The sequence below is a fragment of the Ooceraea biroi genome, chromosome 1, assembly GCF_003672135.1.
Source record: "Ooceraea biroi isolate clonal line C1 chromosome 1, Obir_v5.4, whole genome shotgun sequence".
Lineage (NCBI taxonomy): Eukaryota > Metazoa > Arthropoda > Insecta > Hymenoptera > Formicidae > Ooceraea > Ooceraea biroi.
The window spans coordinates 9,473,459-9,488,730 of NC_039506.1; the positions used below are offsets into that span (position 1 = coordinate 9,473,459).

At 35.1% G+C, this 15,272-nt stretch overlaps 1 protein-coding gene across 8 annotated transcripts in view; it reads left to right on the top strand.

Annotated features, from left to right (window-relative positions):
- LOC105279967 (glutamate receptor ionotropic, NMDA 2B) overlaps positions 1-15,272 on the top strand; it is a 166,077-nt gene that overhangs the window by 142,112 nt on the left and 8,693 nt on the right. For 6 of the 8 annotated variants that reach the window (XM_011340097.3, XM_011340098.3, XM_011340096.3 and 3 more), the window contains 8 exons: positions 7,707-7,854; positions 9,224-9,407; positions 9,766-9,905; positions 10,644-10,756; positions 12,488-12,772; positions 13,087-13,268; positions 13,418-13,653; positions 14,021-14,214. In XM_011340097.3, coding sequence (XP_011338399.1) covers positions 7,707-7,854; positions 9,224-9,407; positions 9,766-9,905; positions 10,644-10,756; positions 12,488-12,772; positions 13,087-13,268; positions 13,418-13,653; positions 14,021-14,214 — 1,482 coding nt within the window. The remainder of the gene's footprint in view (positions 1-7,706; positions 7,855-9,223; positions 9,408-9,765; positions 9,906-10,643; positions 10,757-12,487; positions 12,773-13,086; positions 13,269-13,417; positions 13,654-14,020; positions 14,215-15,272) is intronic. The other 2 variants (XM_011340099.3, XM_011340102.3) reach the window with 1 other exon arrangement.

Below are 15,272 nucleotides of genomic sequence, written 5' to 3' on the forward strand. Positions count from 1 at the left end.
AAATGAGTCCATTCGCCAGTGTCTCGTGACGCAATTTTATCGACATAAGTTCCACGAGTTTGCGTTTAGCCTCTTGCACCTCCAACACCTTCGATAAATAGTTTTACATGACAGGCTGGCATAGAAAGAGCGCAATTGTTGCAGCGATTCCGCCGTTGCTATTTTTATCGGACACTCGTTTATGTGTGCATCGAGTCTCACGTTGAACGCGAGTTGCACTATTGAAATTTATCGAGCGTGCCCTCGATAAATTTCTCGTTATCCAATGGAGTATCATCGATACCGTTTGGGGTTACAGCCTCTAACAAACGTATGCGTTTAACGATATTTGTTTACGCAGAATGGGGTCACAAATAATATAAAATTGCTAAAAATTTTTTCCTCGCTTGTGTTCTTCGTGTAGCGTGGTGTACGCGCGACAGCTGTTGCAGGCCCCTCGGTTTCAGCGTAAACTCACAAGTCCGCGCAAAAAACCTATTTCTGTATAAAAACAGGAAAACTCTCTGTTGAAAACAGTACAATGCAAAAGTGGTTCTCTACATGTCGCTATATTTTTCTTCTGTAGCAGAAAAATGTTGAACCAACAACTCATCACGTTTATGTGTTATTAGTCGCGGGAACGGTGAAAATTAAGCTGGACACTTCTGGATGATGCTGCGAATTACGGTATTTTTGAAGATAAAAAATTTTTGAATTTTTATTTAAAACTTTTTTTCAATAATCTATTCTGATTGGATTTCTCTTGCTCTTTCTCTCTCTTTCTCTGTCTCTCTTTGTGCAATTTTTAAATTATTTCTGGTTGCCTTTTATGTTTTACCTATACAGTTATGTGATATATAAACTATAACTATATATAGTTACAATTTATATATGCTTGACTTATATTGCCAGATTGTAATGTTTTTCCCGAGTATTATTTAACTATTTTTGCTTGTAAAAATGATTAAATTATTGTATTGTACACAATTATATTATAATTATATAATATTATTTAGCTGTTATCAATATATACAAAATTTTAAAAATTACTCAAAGTAAAATCGTAAATTACTAAGAGATGCATAAGCGCAAGGAAAGAAGGATAACGATTCAGCGCTTATTTGTACACTGGTTCAAGATTCCAATTCGAATCGCACCTCGAGGATATTCCACCGACAAGTTTCCCAAAGGCATCCGTGATAACAGCCAGAGCGTGGAAGTAATTGAAACTCTTCTCCCTTACTCTCCGTTTCATTCGAGAAGGATGGAGAGAGAGGCGCAACAACTCGCGCGGAGCAATGTTAGGAAATTATGGCGGAAGAGAATACAAAGTAGACAAGTCGATTTTCTGCTTCAATTGTCGACGTCACAACAGTCAGCTCACTCAAGGAGAGAGGAATCTTGAGAGGAAATGGTTAGACACCGGACATTCTCACGAGTTGACAGTTACAACGCGAAACTACAACAGCTGTCGCGTTTGGACCAACGTGATGCAATAACTTCAATTTAACGTATGATTCAGTAAATCCTTGTAAAACTACTCTCAAGAAATTGTCTTGTACATTTGTTTTATGATATTCATCTCTGCGTATCATTTTACAAATTTATTATTTTATAAATTCTTGATTATTACAAATGTTTTTTTCATGGCGACGGCTTGACGACATCGGATTCTCATTTAAAAGACATCGAGTTAGGAATTTTTGAAAAACAGTTTAAGAGCTGCTCGAAGTAACTAATCTTAAAGTTAATTAGATAAGCAATTACGTTACGCGCAGAAGTAGGTCGCGCGACTAGATTCGCTTCGACAAACAACGAAAGAGAATTAACGCTTGACGCGTTTTCTCGGCGAACGAGAATACTTCGAGAATGGCGTAATCGAAAATTCCGCGACAAGTTGTTACACGGTTGCTTGGGAACCATCGCCGTGAGAATGAGATTATTCTCCATTTCAGGTAAATTCTGGAGCTGTCGAAAGTGTATGGAGCCATAAAACGTGATATACTGCGCTCGCACAAGTCGAAGTTTTCTTTACTTCTAAAATACTAAACGCGTTGGACAAAATAATTATTTATCCTTTCCCATTTTAATACAATGTCGAATCGAGTTAATGAGCCGAAATTATTTGATTTTTGATGTATTTGATCGCAGACGCCTCGATGATACGCTTGAGTAAAGACAGGAAGGAAAAAAATTAAATCAACAGAATGGAAACAGCTTCTTTGCGCTTTTACGTGGAGCGCAGTAACTAATTGCTACCGATGAAAAATAAAGATCGTGCTCCGTCAGTCGCCCAGCAGAACACGGTAAATTTCCTAATTGCTAATTGTGTGCAGCCCGTAAGAACAGCGCGTTACTCACCCCTAACGAATTGATATTAGCGCTGTAAGAAACTGGCGGAGGTACTGCACGGTGCAGAATAAATGGCAATAAATTACGCCTGGCGTAACACTCTGGCGATGATATAACGCCGGCACGAACATCAATTTGTCTATGTTACGTTTTTAATTTTTCTTCGCTCGGGAGATCACATTCTCATCCAATTAAGCGGGTACAATGAACGGCAAGATGAATATCGTCTCGCCATCATTTTCGACAGAGAGATGTGTTCACTTGTTAATGATGTTAATTAGTTTATTGAATTCCATTACAACAAGGAAAATTTTCCTTATATTACATCTGTAGGTATTTATTTATTTAAAAAGATACTTAACATTATTTCTCCCTCTGGTTTCAGAATGCAAGTAGAATTTATCTCTGGAAAACAACAAGTTTTCTTAAGTCGAGTCTTAATTTAACTAATCGTTCGTTGAATTCGTTTTCCTTTCCTCTACTTTAATCCGGTTAATGTGCGGTTTTCGAGTAATTCGAAAAGGTAAATTGATACGGATAATCCTACTTGTAATAGGGAAAGGAAATTTGCGCGGATACCTTAACGAATTCTTATGCTAATTCAGGAAGTGTAGTGACCACTTGCGAAAATAAATACTCGGATAATGAATCGAATGATGTGTGAACGGAGGTGTTGATACGAATCGAGAAGTAGCTCTTCAACGAAGCTCTCATGTAATTCTGTTCGGAGATAACGACTCCTTTTGTAGGACAAAAGCCGCCCTTTGTTACCTTTGTTACCTTTTACTTCCGTGGACAACGAAAGAATCTACTTTTCGCAAAGTGGTAGAACATTTGACAGACCACCAAGTAATTCCATGAAATTTTAATGCTTAGCTGTCAAAAGAAAATGTCAGAGAGAAAGATAGAAAGAGAAAGAGAGAATAAAGTTAATACATTCCGAATAATTATTTTTAATAAAACAAAATATTTTTAATTACAATTTTTATTTACAATTTACATTAAATTATTTCAGGAAAAGTAAGTGAAGCATTTACATCGTACTCACAAATATTAATGTAATTAAAAAGAATGTCTCTCTGTGTCATGCAATAATACGAGACATATACAATGGTACAAAACATACTGTTACTAAAACGATTGAACAAAATATAAAATTTTATTGGTATTTTTAATTAAAATTTAATTAATTTAATTGACGAATGTATCAAAAATAACAATATATAAACCATCAAAATATAAATTTTATTTGATAAAGAATGCAGAAGTCACAAATAAACCAAATGACACCACAAATGGCATCTTATGAAACGTCAAAGCACAAATGCGTCACGATCAAAGAGTTAATCACGGGAACATGTGTCTCCCATGTCGCATGGCAATACTGGCCACTTAATCTTCCGCAAACGGATTTATTTGTCAAGCATCAAGCGACCACAATACGTTTCGCCAAGAGCTACTGTTCATTTTTTATATTTTTGATACGCGGCGGCATGGATCCGTCTGTCCATCGTAACGCATCACTGTCATTAGCTCGAGATTCACGATACAGATCCGCAGTGCATTTTTTGCGGCTACGACGATTGACACGCAGTCAACAATACGTGAATATCCGGCATGGTGGTAGTATGGGGAGTCAATCTCTTGCATCGCGAGCATGAAGGGGAATTTTATATATCAATTGCAGATAGAGGCTGGCTGCGCTATGAACCCCCCGGCAATAGCAACGTCAAACGTAGACGTCGGGCTGCTGGCTAAAATTACGCGCATAAAGTTCGCGATTAACGTGAAACGTTTCACGTAACGTGAGCACACACGTGCCGGTTTCATCCTACGCGATCGCGCGCGCCCGTACTCGCGTGTTACTGTCAGGCAAACGTGTTCGTGACTTCAAGTGCACTCCATTATTGCCGACTGGCAGCAGAGAGAAGCCTCGTACGTCATCCGCCGTGTAAGTCGAGTGCATGCATTTATCTTTACTTTTTTTATTTATTTTTTGGTTTGTTGAGTAGTTTGGTTTCTTCGCCGGCTGACACGTAAAATCGACCATTTTATTATTTACAATCGTGCTAACATACACGGATGATATATCGCGCCGTAAATGCGATGCAAAAAGTACAGTTGTACATTAAAGTACATAGTTGCATATTAAAGGACAGCTCATATATAAAACGGACTATAAAACTTGTCATTGTTTGTAGTGGAGTAAGTAGAAATGGAGAAAATATTTTTCCTACGCGTGACTTTTATTTGGTATCGGTGATTGAATTTTATTACATTATATGGTACATTGTTTTTTTACAAGATCAATGTGCGTCCAAACGGAAAACATTTTTAATCAAAATTGGATTTTAATCGTATATATTGTAACATGGTATGAATTTGATAATACATAAGAGAAGTTTTCTCCAATTTCTTTATTGATAAAAACGTGTAAAGTGAATTGATCAAGTTTTTTTGTGACATTTCCAAACACGACTGAAATGCAATATAACCACAATGATTTTGTTATCAGACCGATGGTTGTAGTTTATATATAGTTGTCTGGAATTTCCCAGTTAGCGATATATGACATCATTTAAAACAGGATGTATTTATTATGGGGAAGTTATTTCCGTCCTCCGCATAACTTTGTCATTGTAAATTTGCCAAAACTCTGATGAAAATTCAGTAGAATGTGCATCCACATAGTTTGCGAATTATGTAACGCGGTTATAAATTATTAACACTCACATGTTTATGTTAAAGTCCATACGATTGACATTATTAATTGACTTGGAAATACATATGCAATAGGAAAATTTCCATGAATGTCAATCCTGGTTTCAGATTATCGGAAATAATTAATAAACTTTCTGTCTATTACATTACGTTTCTATTACATTATGTTATATTATGATTGTTGTACTACACGTGTTATGTATTGCATGTCATATATAATATAATTATATTTTTCTTCAAAATATATAGTTATACGATCTTTTTTATTTCTAAACTTTTGCAATAAAATAATTATGATATTACATATATATATATATATATATAAAAGCCAAATACCACTCACTCACTCACTGACTCATCAACGTGCAGCCCGAACTACTGCACCTATCGATTTAAAATTTTAAGGGTATATTCCTACTATGACGTAGGTGCTCACTAAGGGAGAGTTTTTCGAAATTCCACCCCTAACGGGTAAGAAGGGATAAAATGTGTTTTTATTTAATTCTACACATAAATATCGCGGGCGAAGCCATGACGAGGGATGCTAGTTTTATATATACACAATATAGTAAGTACTGGTAATAACTAAAAAAGCAAAATAAGAGATTTGAATAATAACAATAATTAACAATGATTAAAATAATAGTAATAATATAAATTATATAACGCAAAATAAGATACAAAATGGACGTAACAAATATATCTCCATTAAAAACATCCTATGTATATATGCATTTAAAAAGATTCGTTTCAACTGCCTATGTATGTAACATATACGATTTTAATATACTTTTATCTCTCTCCCTCTCCCTCCCTCCCTCCCTCCCCCCTCTCTCTCTCGTATCTCTTCGTATCTCTCATTTTTTATTTCAATTTATTATCTTCACTCAACCTTTGACTTTCTCTCAATCCGTTATACAAGAAAGGAAATAATATTATTCAAGATTTAATATCTTTTGCAAGCGGTATATAGAGCTTTTATGATGTCGACAGATCCTACGTCAATTACAATCTGCGAAGCGAGAATTTCAATCCGTACGATCTACACAAATTTTTATGATTGTCGATTTATAGTAAATAAAGATTTACTGCGCAGTTTTCTTAAACTTTATTAATCGTTCTGTTTCATCTGCGATTTTCAGATCTGCGAAATTTAGTGCTTCGAAAAGTGCTAATAAAATAGAAATGTACAATATTTATTGCGAGAATTATATTTTAAAATGTAATTAAAATCGCTGCATATTTCATCAAATTGTTATCCAATACGTATACAAATTTCTATATTATTTTAATGTTAATTTTATTCCTTCTCTCTCTCTCTCTCTCTCTCTCTCTTGATATTAATATTTTCAAATCGATTATTATTTTTTAACAACATTTTCTCTTTCCATATTTTTAAATAAAATTGCATCTGGAATAGCATTTGCTGTTTTGGAGAAACATCAAAGGATCATTACGTGGACTCGCCTTGAATATTTAGTTCTTTCCATCTGGGCATACGACTGCGGTATTCCGCAGAAGCCACCGAAATCCATTTATCTTCACGTTTGTCTTTATTTTTATATCTTTTGTCCTTTGTTTAGCATAATGTTGCATTCTTTTTGTAATTAACATGAATCATGACTTTTGCGAGCTTCGCAAAAGAACTTAATATTACTCTCAGAATGAATCTTGTTAGCTGCGTATGTCAGATGCATAAAAGGACTTCATTCCAACGGGCGATTTTCTCCAAAGGACGACCAACAATGGTTGTCAGTTCTTGTCGCGACATTATCTGGCCCGAATGACATGGGATTATCAGACGGTGGATTTAATTGCACTTTGCTTATACCAGGATAAAGAGTCAAGCACAGCATCACGTAGAAGAACAACTAAATGTGAAAATGTTCAAGCCGGAAAATCGGCCGTTCAAATGGAAGATTTTCCAGGAAGTCTCATTAGTGCGTTACTTTGGCATTTTACACTAACTTCGATAATGTTTCTCTTCTTTAAATATGTGCTCATTGTAGCTGTCTTTTATCAAATACGCTATATCTGGTACACAATGAGAGCGACTTATTATTTAAGACAAACTTATTTTATTATGCAATTAATATTGTAGAAGATTTTTGATAGGGAAGAGCAATTAAAAATATTAAAGTTTTATACACTATTTTTAAGATATTAGTTATTTTTATTATACTTAGTACAAGACATAATAATAATAAGTTACTTCTAGATATTCTAACAAATATATATTCCATTATTCATCAATATATATTATTAATTTTTCTCTACACAGTATAATTCTTAAAAATTATTATTTTGATTTTATAGATATCTATTTTAATATTGATCTTGATAAACTTTTACATTTTCTATGAAATTATTAAAATCAATTATGTATTTTTTAACCTATTGCAAAATTGTGTAGAAACTCATACGTTATAATATTCCTGAAACTTTTATGATTTTATAGAAACTTCTTATATCTTTAATGCGTATACACATTTGATAATACAGTATATTTATGTGGAGATATGTGTATACATGTACATACATATAGTCTATGAAAACTTTTCGTTGTCTTCCGAAATAACCTTGCATAATAATAATTGCGAAATATATGTACGCGATTATAAGATGCTAATTCACAAGCGGTTGTTTTATTACAGAATGGATATCCAGTCGGCGCAGAAAAATGAGAGCTTCTATCAATGCTGTAGCGGATTTTGCATTGATCTGCTGCAAAAGTTCTCTGAGGAAATCGGCTTCACTTACGAGCTTGTAAGAGTGGAGGACGGCAAGTGGGGTACTTTGGAGGTGAGTTCGGATAAAATTCATGAAAGGCGATGCTTACTTACGCTACGCGGAAGATAAATGTGTCTTGTAACGCAACGAGAGAAAGTTCCCGCGAAGCATTTACCGCATCTGCACCGGTGCACTCATTTCTTTTGTTTAGACTTAAATTTCTATATCCTTTTATGTTCATGACAACCAACTACAATGTAAATAAAAGAAAAACAAAAATGAATGTGAGTCAAACGTAACTGATCACTCTAAGTATAATATTATACTTATTTGTTTGTGAACGTTATTTAAATTCAAAAATAAATCCAATTTATTAAGCACGTAAAACGGAAATAAATGCATAACGAAATCAATCCGGAAATTATTTCGCACGCGCGAAATAAAAAGATATATTTCTGCAATCATTGTTACATTGACAATCATAATTAATACATGCGCGCGCGTCAAAACTTTATATAATAAATAAATTTGTCGAATATATATAAAAAATAGTAGAAGAACCGCTCTACAGGCTCATACTTTAAAGATGTTAAACTCTGGCCTCATGGCCTCACAATAAGCTAATATGCGTATGATCAAATGCATTAATGTCGTCTGATAAACGAAAAAAAATAAAAGAAGAAAAGCAAACAATAATACGACTCACACGTGACTGTCGATATAAGTATACTTTATACTTTACTCTTGATAAAAACATTGTCAGATATAAAAAATAGCATTATATCCGTACTCGCGATATGCAATATGTTTTTATTTTTGCAAGCTTGCGATACTTGAATTATACGTTATACGGAAAAATAAATACGCTTCTTGAATGTTACGGATTATTTCATTGGATGTAAACTAAAGAGCCAGCTTGCATCCAAGCGGAGTAGTGTTGAACAACAATTGCACGCTGACCTAGCTATTGACGACTGTAATTGTGAAATGCACGCGTAAACTTACTCTTAACAGGTTTAATTTCCGCTGCACGAAAGTTGTTTCTGGTGATGCAGCGTATGTGTACCATATATATATATGTATGTATGTATGTATATGTATATGTGTGTGTACATCGCCTCGGGCGGTAACTCGAATAGCTGAAAAACAGATAATTTTCCGCTTATCGCGCGTTCTAATCATATCATCGTATCATCGCTTTGTGTTTCTCTCTCGCAACATTAGCTCTTTTTCTTTTTGACGCGCGCGCGTGTATTAATTATGATTGTCAATGTAACAATGATTGCAGAAATATATCTTTTTATTTCGCGCGTGCGAAATAATTTCCGGATTGATTTCGTTACGCATTTATTTCCGTTTTACGTGCTTAATAAATTGGATTTATTTTCGAATTTGAATAACGTTCACAAACAAATAATTTATAAGTAATTATCGTACGCAGAATGGAAAATGGAATGGACTTATAGCCGATTTGGTAAACCGGAAAACCGACATGGTGATGACTTCCTTAATGATCAACTCTGAGAGGGAAGCAGTAGTCGACTTCACTGTTCCTTACATGGAGACTGGTATCGCCATCGTTGTGGCAAAAAGAACAGGCATAATATCTCCCACCGCGTTTCTAGGTACGTGAAGTGCATTTAGAAAGATCGAGATTATATTATAGATTTGTAAAAGATATTTAGAGATTAAAATAAAAAATATTTACATGATTATTTATGGGACAAATGAATAATTTGCAAACACATCTCCAAAATTACATGTGCTATTATTTCTATTTGCACAGGAGTCGTTGCGTATAAATCGAATATAATATTATACTTGCGCAAAAATAAATTATTGGTATGAAACGTTATCACAAAAATGAAAAAAATGAGGGAAAGTGAAACTGTCTACATAATATTCATTTTTTTGCGCGAGAATGCATGGATATCAATGTCGAAACATAAATCGCCATTCTGTTTGCAACGGTACAATTTTCAGAACCGTTCGACACGGCTTCATGGATGCTGGTGGGTATTTTTGCAATACACGCTGCTACGATAATGATACTGCTCTTCGAATGGGCATCGCCCTCTGGTTTCGACATGAAGGTAAACCCTTCAGGCGCTGCGCAAAAACTGGTATTTTTTATTTCGCTTTTTATTAACTATATACATGTTTTTTCCTATCAATCGCACATATTTACCCTTCACTGCACAGATATTGCATTACATTACCTAATCCAAGCAATTACTATTCGATTCCAATGCATGCTTTAGTGTTTAACAATTAGAGATAAAGTAATGACGTTTCCAAAATAGTTTTATATACTAGCTTCTGATTTACAGTTATTACTTGTATAATTTTATGGGAACGTTCCGATGATTCTCTCGAAAAATGTTAATATCATATCACTTACATGCGGATGATTATGTTCTTCATTATGATTTTTTCTTTAGCATCAAGGTGCTATTTCATGCTGACGCTCGACGCTCATTTTTAGCGTCAAAACAGGTCACGTGATCAAAATTAACGCTGGATAATGGTCAATTTTGATCACGTGATCTGTTTTGATGCTAAAAATTAGCGTCGAGCGTCAGCATGAAAAAGCACCTTTATAGATGAATATCTGTTGCATGAATCTACAGTTTTTATTTTATAAGAATTTTATACCAATGCATATTTATGTGATTATTTTTGTGTATGTGATGTGAAAAAATTGTTATTAAATTGAACTTTTAATCAAGGAAAAAGAGATATTGATATGTTAATTACTGAAAACTGTATGTGTATAAAACCGTCTTGAAATTCTGCTCGTTCTGTTGTAATACGTAGATTATTTCTCGTTTTAATGCGACATCGATTTTGCACATCTGCAGAAGAATCCATCGACGAATCATCGGTTCTCCTTTTGCCGCACGTACTGGTTGGTCTGGGCCGTATTATTTCAGGCTGCCGTCCATATCGACTCTCCCAGAGGATTTACAGCCAGGTCAGTGAAGAGGATCTCCTTTTCCAGAGGCATCCTGACGAATTTTAATTACCAAACTGAAATAGAAATTGACAAATTAAATCCCCGTATCTCCATGTACTCGTTAGTTGCTGTGTATTGGTTGCATAAACGTAGGGAACATTTTCTCGAGTATGCTCTCTGACAGCCGTATTGTATTTAAAAATGTAAATTATTCAACCTAATCATGAATCGTTAATTGCAATTCCGGATTATTTTATTCTGTTAATTATATATTTTATCGAAATTTAATCTTAATCTCCAATTTTGGCTTAAATGAAATGCTAAATTAGTTAATTATATTTAAATTAAATATTAGAAATACTCGATGCAATCGTAATAAAGTCATAATTATAGAGAAATTTAAATGAGAAGCTTATTGAAATTGTTGCAATTAACTATGTATGCTTCAAAAGAAAGTTGCAAGCGCTGATTTTATCATATACTCGCTAATAGCAAATATTAATAATAATAACATATAGATAACACTGGTCAACAAAATTTTATCGTTTTTAGATTGTTTTTAAGAGAATGGGTATTCTTTACTAATTTGGGTGCGCTAAACATGAATCTGGCCTTTAAAATACTAAATTGGCTCTGGTTTTTTAAATAAACGGGATCAAAAGTGCAAAAAACCGTGTTTTTGGTCATTTTTGAACACCTGTAGAAAAACTACGGGAGCTTCTAGAACTTTGTAATTAGGATGAAATGAAAGCCTTGCCCTTTTAGGCTATAGATTGAAAAATGAGGTGTCTTTAACTTGGAGTAACAATTGTTTTACGAACGCGCACCGATTCCGTCACATGCGATCCGCCACATGTATGAGCAGATGAATGAGCAGATGCATCTCGTGAGTTTGTTACGAGTCATAAAGTGTGTTTGCAAATGCGAGGTACCATTCTTATTTATTTACATCGTATAAACATTGGAATTACGATTTAAGGTTTGTATAAATATGAGTTCATTACGAAAACTTTGTCTTAATCATCCAGATGTATTCTGCTACATTTGTGGTGAACATACTGTAGAAAAACACAGACGAAGCCGAAGACAGGGGATGCTAGTGATAAAATAATTGGAGAGCGGAGAGAACAGTGCACGCGGCCAGAAAAGCATATGGCGGAATCGGTGCACGCTCGTAAAACAATTGTTACTCCAAGTTAAAGGCACCTCATTTTTCAATCTATAGCCTAAAAGGACAAAGTTTAGGCTTTCATTTAATCTCAATTAGAAAGTTCTAGGAGCTCTCGTTGTTTTCTACAGGTTTTCAAAAATGACCAAAAACCCACGGTTTTTGCACATTTGACCCCGTTTTGTTTAAACACTAGAGCCAATTCACTATTTTCATTTCCACATTTGGATTCTACGGGAAAAAACCTATCAGAATGAGTTGCCATTGACCCGACAAAAAATTCGTGTTCCCCAGTGTAATTGATAATTGAATAATTTCTGTGTAATAATACTAAAAGTAACAATTTATGTTACTATATATATATTTCAAGAATTAATTATATTCTTAAATATTATTAAAAAATTATATTTTTTCTAAATTAATGTTAATAATTCATGCAAGATACAAAGTATCGTTTGCAGCATTCTTCTGTGGAATTTTTCGATTGATCCCAATTGAATTAATTGGCTCACGTGTAATTCCGAGAATGTAACTCACCTAGAGCCGTTAAAGCTAACAAAGGGCTGATGCGATCTACGTAGATTTATGACGAACGTCTGGGCGTTATTCGCTGTGGTGTTCCTCGCCATTTACACTGCCAATCTGGCTGCCTTTATGATCACGCGGGAAGAGTTCCATGAGTTTAGTGGCGTGGACGATCACAGGCTCGCTAAGCCCTTTTCTCACAAGCCCATGTTCAAATTCGGCACCATACCATGGAGCCATACGGACAGCACACTGGCACGGTACTTCAAAGAGATGCATTCCTACATGAAGGCTTTCAACAAGAGCAGCGTGGCGGATGGTATCGAAGCTGTCGTCACTGGGTGAGTAAGCTGCTGTCAACATTTTTTAATTTAGAATTTCAACGCTTCCGTATCTGAGAAGTAAATTTTAAAATTCGGTTCAATCATACTTGCAAGTTACTTATCGGGAAAAAATTATGTTATAAATCATCAAAGGCCGATTGTGGCCAATTGATTGAAATACGATGTTTTATATAATATAATATACTATTATAATATGTAATATATAAACTAGATGATGAAATTCCACGAGACATAGTTTCGACATAGAGCCAATTTGAAATATCCTTAGCAAAATATAATGAGATAGAAATATCTTATTATAACTTCTGCAGAGAGATGGACGCATTTATTTATGATGGAACGGTCCTGGATTATCTGGTCGCTCAAGACGAAGATTGTCGATTGCTGACGGTCGGATCATGGTACGCCATGACGGGATATGGCCTCGCATTCTCCAGGAATTCAAAGTACCTACAAATGTTCAACAAACGGCTGTTGGATTATAGAGATAACGGTACTTCTGTGCTCCAAGTCTTTCTAAACGTCTCGAAGAATACCCTTCCCCCTCGCATCACTAACGGTTCATGCGTAAAATAAGTGGAGCCATAAATTTTCGCTCGATGGATCTATTATCGCGTTCCTACGTTAAATCATCCATTCTAGGAGATTTGGAGCGATTGAGGAGATACTGGATGACTGGGACGTGCAAGCCCGGCAAGGAGGTGCAAAAAAGTAGCGATCCTCTGGCGCTGGAGCAATTCTTGAGCGCGTTTCTCTTGCTGATGATGGGCATCCTCCTGGCGGCGGTCTTCTTGCTCTTGGAACACCTGTATTTCAAATATATTAGGCAGCATCTGGCAAAAAGCGACGACGGTGGCAGATGCGCCATTTTCAGCCTGGTAAGCGACGCGGATTTTAATATCATGAGAATCTTTCCGTAATTTCCTGCGTTATCTTGGAAACTAGGTCGTTCTTAGTTTCATTATTAAAGTACAGAGCGGCAGATGTTTAAATATTAACGACACTTTCAAAGAACACACAACCGATAACTTGAACTGAACATTTTGTAATAACGAAACCATTTACCTTTGAGCGAAAAGATTTCATGCATAACAATTTCTCACGGAACATGGAGATATGAGTACGCAAAAATAAATTCGTTATTTAAATAATATTGAGGTCTATATGCCTCGAAAAATAAAAAAAAACATTAAAGAAATTTTGAGAGGTACATGATGAATATGCAAACTATGTCTTTGTTTAAAGAGTGTAGGGAAATCCTTGACATTCCGTGGTGCGGTGTATGAAGCGCAGGATATCCTGAGGCATCACAGATGCAAGGACCCAATCTGTGACACCCACTTGTGGAAGGTCAAGCACGAGCTCGACATGGCCAAGATCAGGATACGGCAGCTCGAGAAGGATCTCGAGGCTCACGGAATAAAGCCGACCCAGACCAAGTACGCTTCGTCCTACTCCTAATATCTCTAATTCCGTATTAAGCTACGAAAGTACTCGACTGCACCGGATATTTGTAATGCGATCGAGCAAGGAGCGGAATTGGGCGGATTGAATCGCATGCTTTGCAAAGGCAGAAGGCTGACACACGATCAACTGTGCTGCTCGATTAACTTAAGCTCGATCGTTTCGATATCCGATGCAGCGTCGTTCCCTCGTGAGTAATTCCGCTCTAACCAAATAACTTTGTTCTTCTTTACCGAAGTGGGAAGGGTACACAAATTTATTGAAAAAGTTACATCAAATTTTTATCGAAAGTCTATGTGACAGATCGAAATGTTTTCCGATACGATTAATCTTTTAATGCTGGAATTAAATTGCTAGATTGGAATAAAACGGATACATAGATTACTTCAAGAAAATAAGGATTTAACATTATGAATTATTTATTGAAGAATTTATTTAACACTGGTCTGACAAATAGAAATATAATGCGTTTTTTCGTGCATAAGTTTCTGTTTAGCTTAAACGCGTAATACGTAATAAAAATTAGGTTAGTTCACATTTTAAAATTTTCGATCGTAATAAATCGTAATAAAATCGAAAAATTTAATTTTATTACACTGCAAAACATGTCCACTTTAAATATAACGGAAAAAAGGAAATTTTTCCGCTTTTACTTTAAGTGTGAAATTAAAGCGGAATCATATATATATATATATATTTGTCTGATCATCCGATGGCAATTCAAATTCATCACAATCACATGCGATACATTTGTCTCGAGGGTTACCACGTCGATCGATTCCCATATTGCTTGGATTACGACGATTAGACAAAAATATATGTCTAACACTTTATAACCATGTAACTCTACAACTATAAAGATGATCAGAAGCAATTCACGCTGCTGCCATATTGCGAGTTGCCATAGTTACGTTATTTTCGTCCGCTTTAAATATGTATGACCGAAATCGTAACCGATGATCACATCCTTTATAATATCCGTTATAATGCCAGATTATTACCAGTCCTATTTATATAAAGGATTTTATATTAT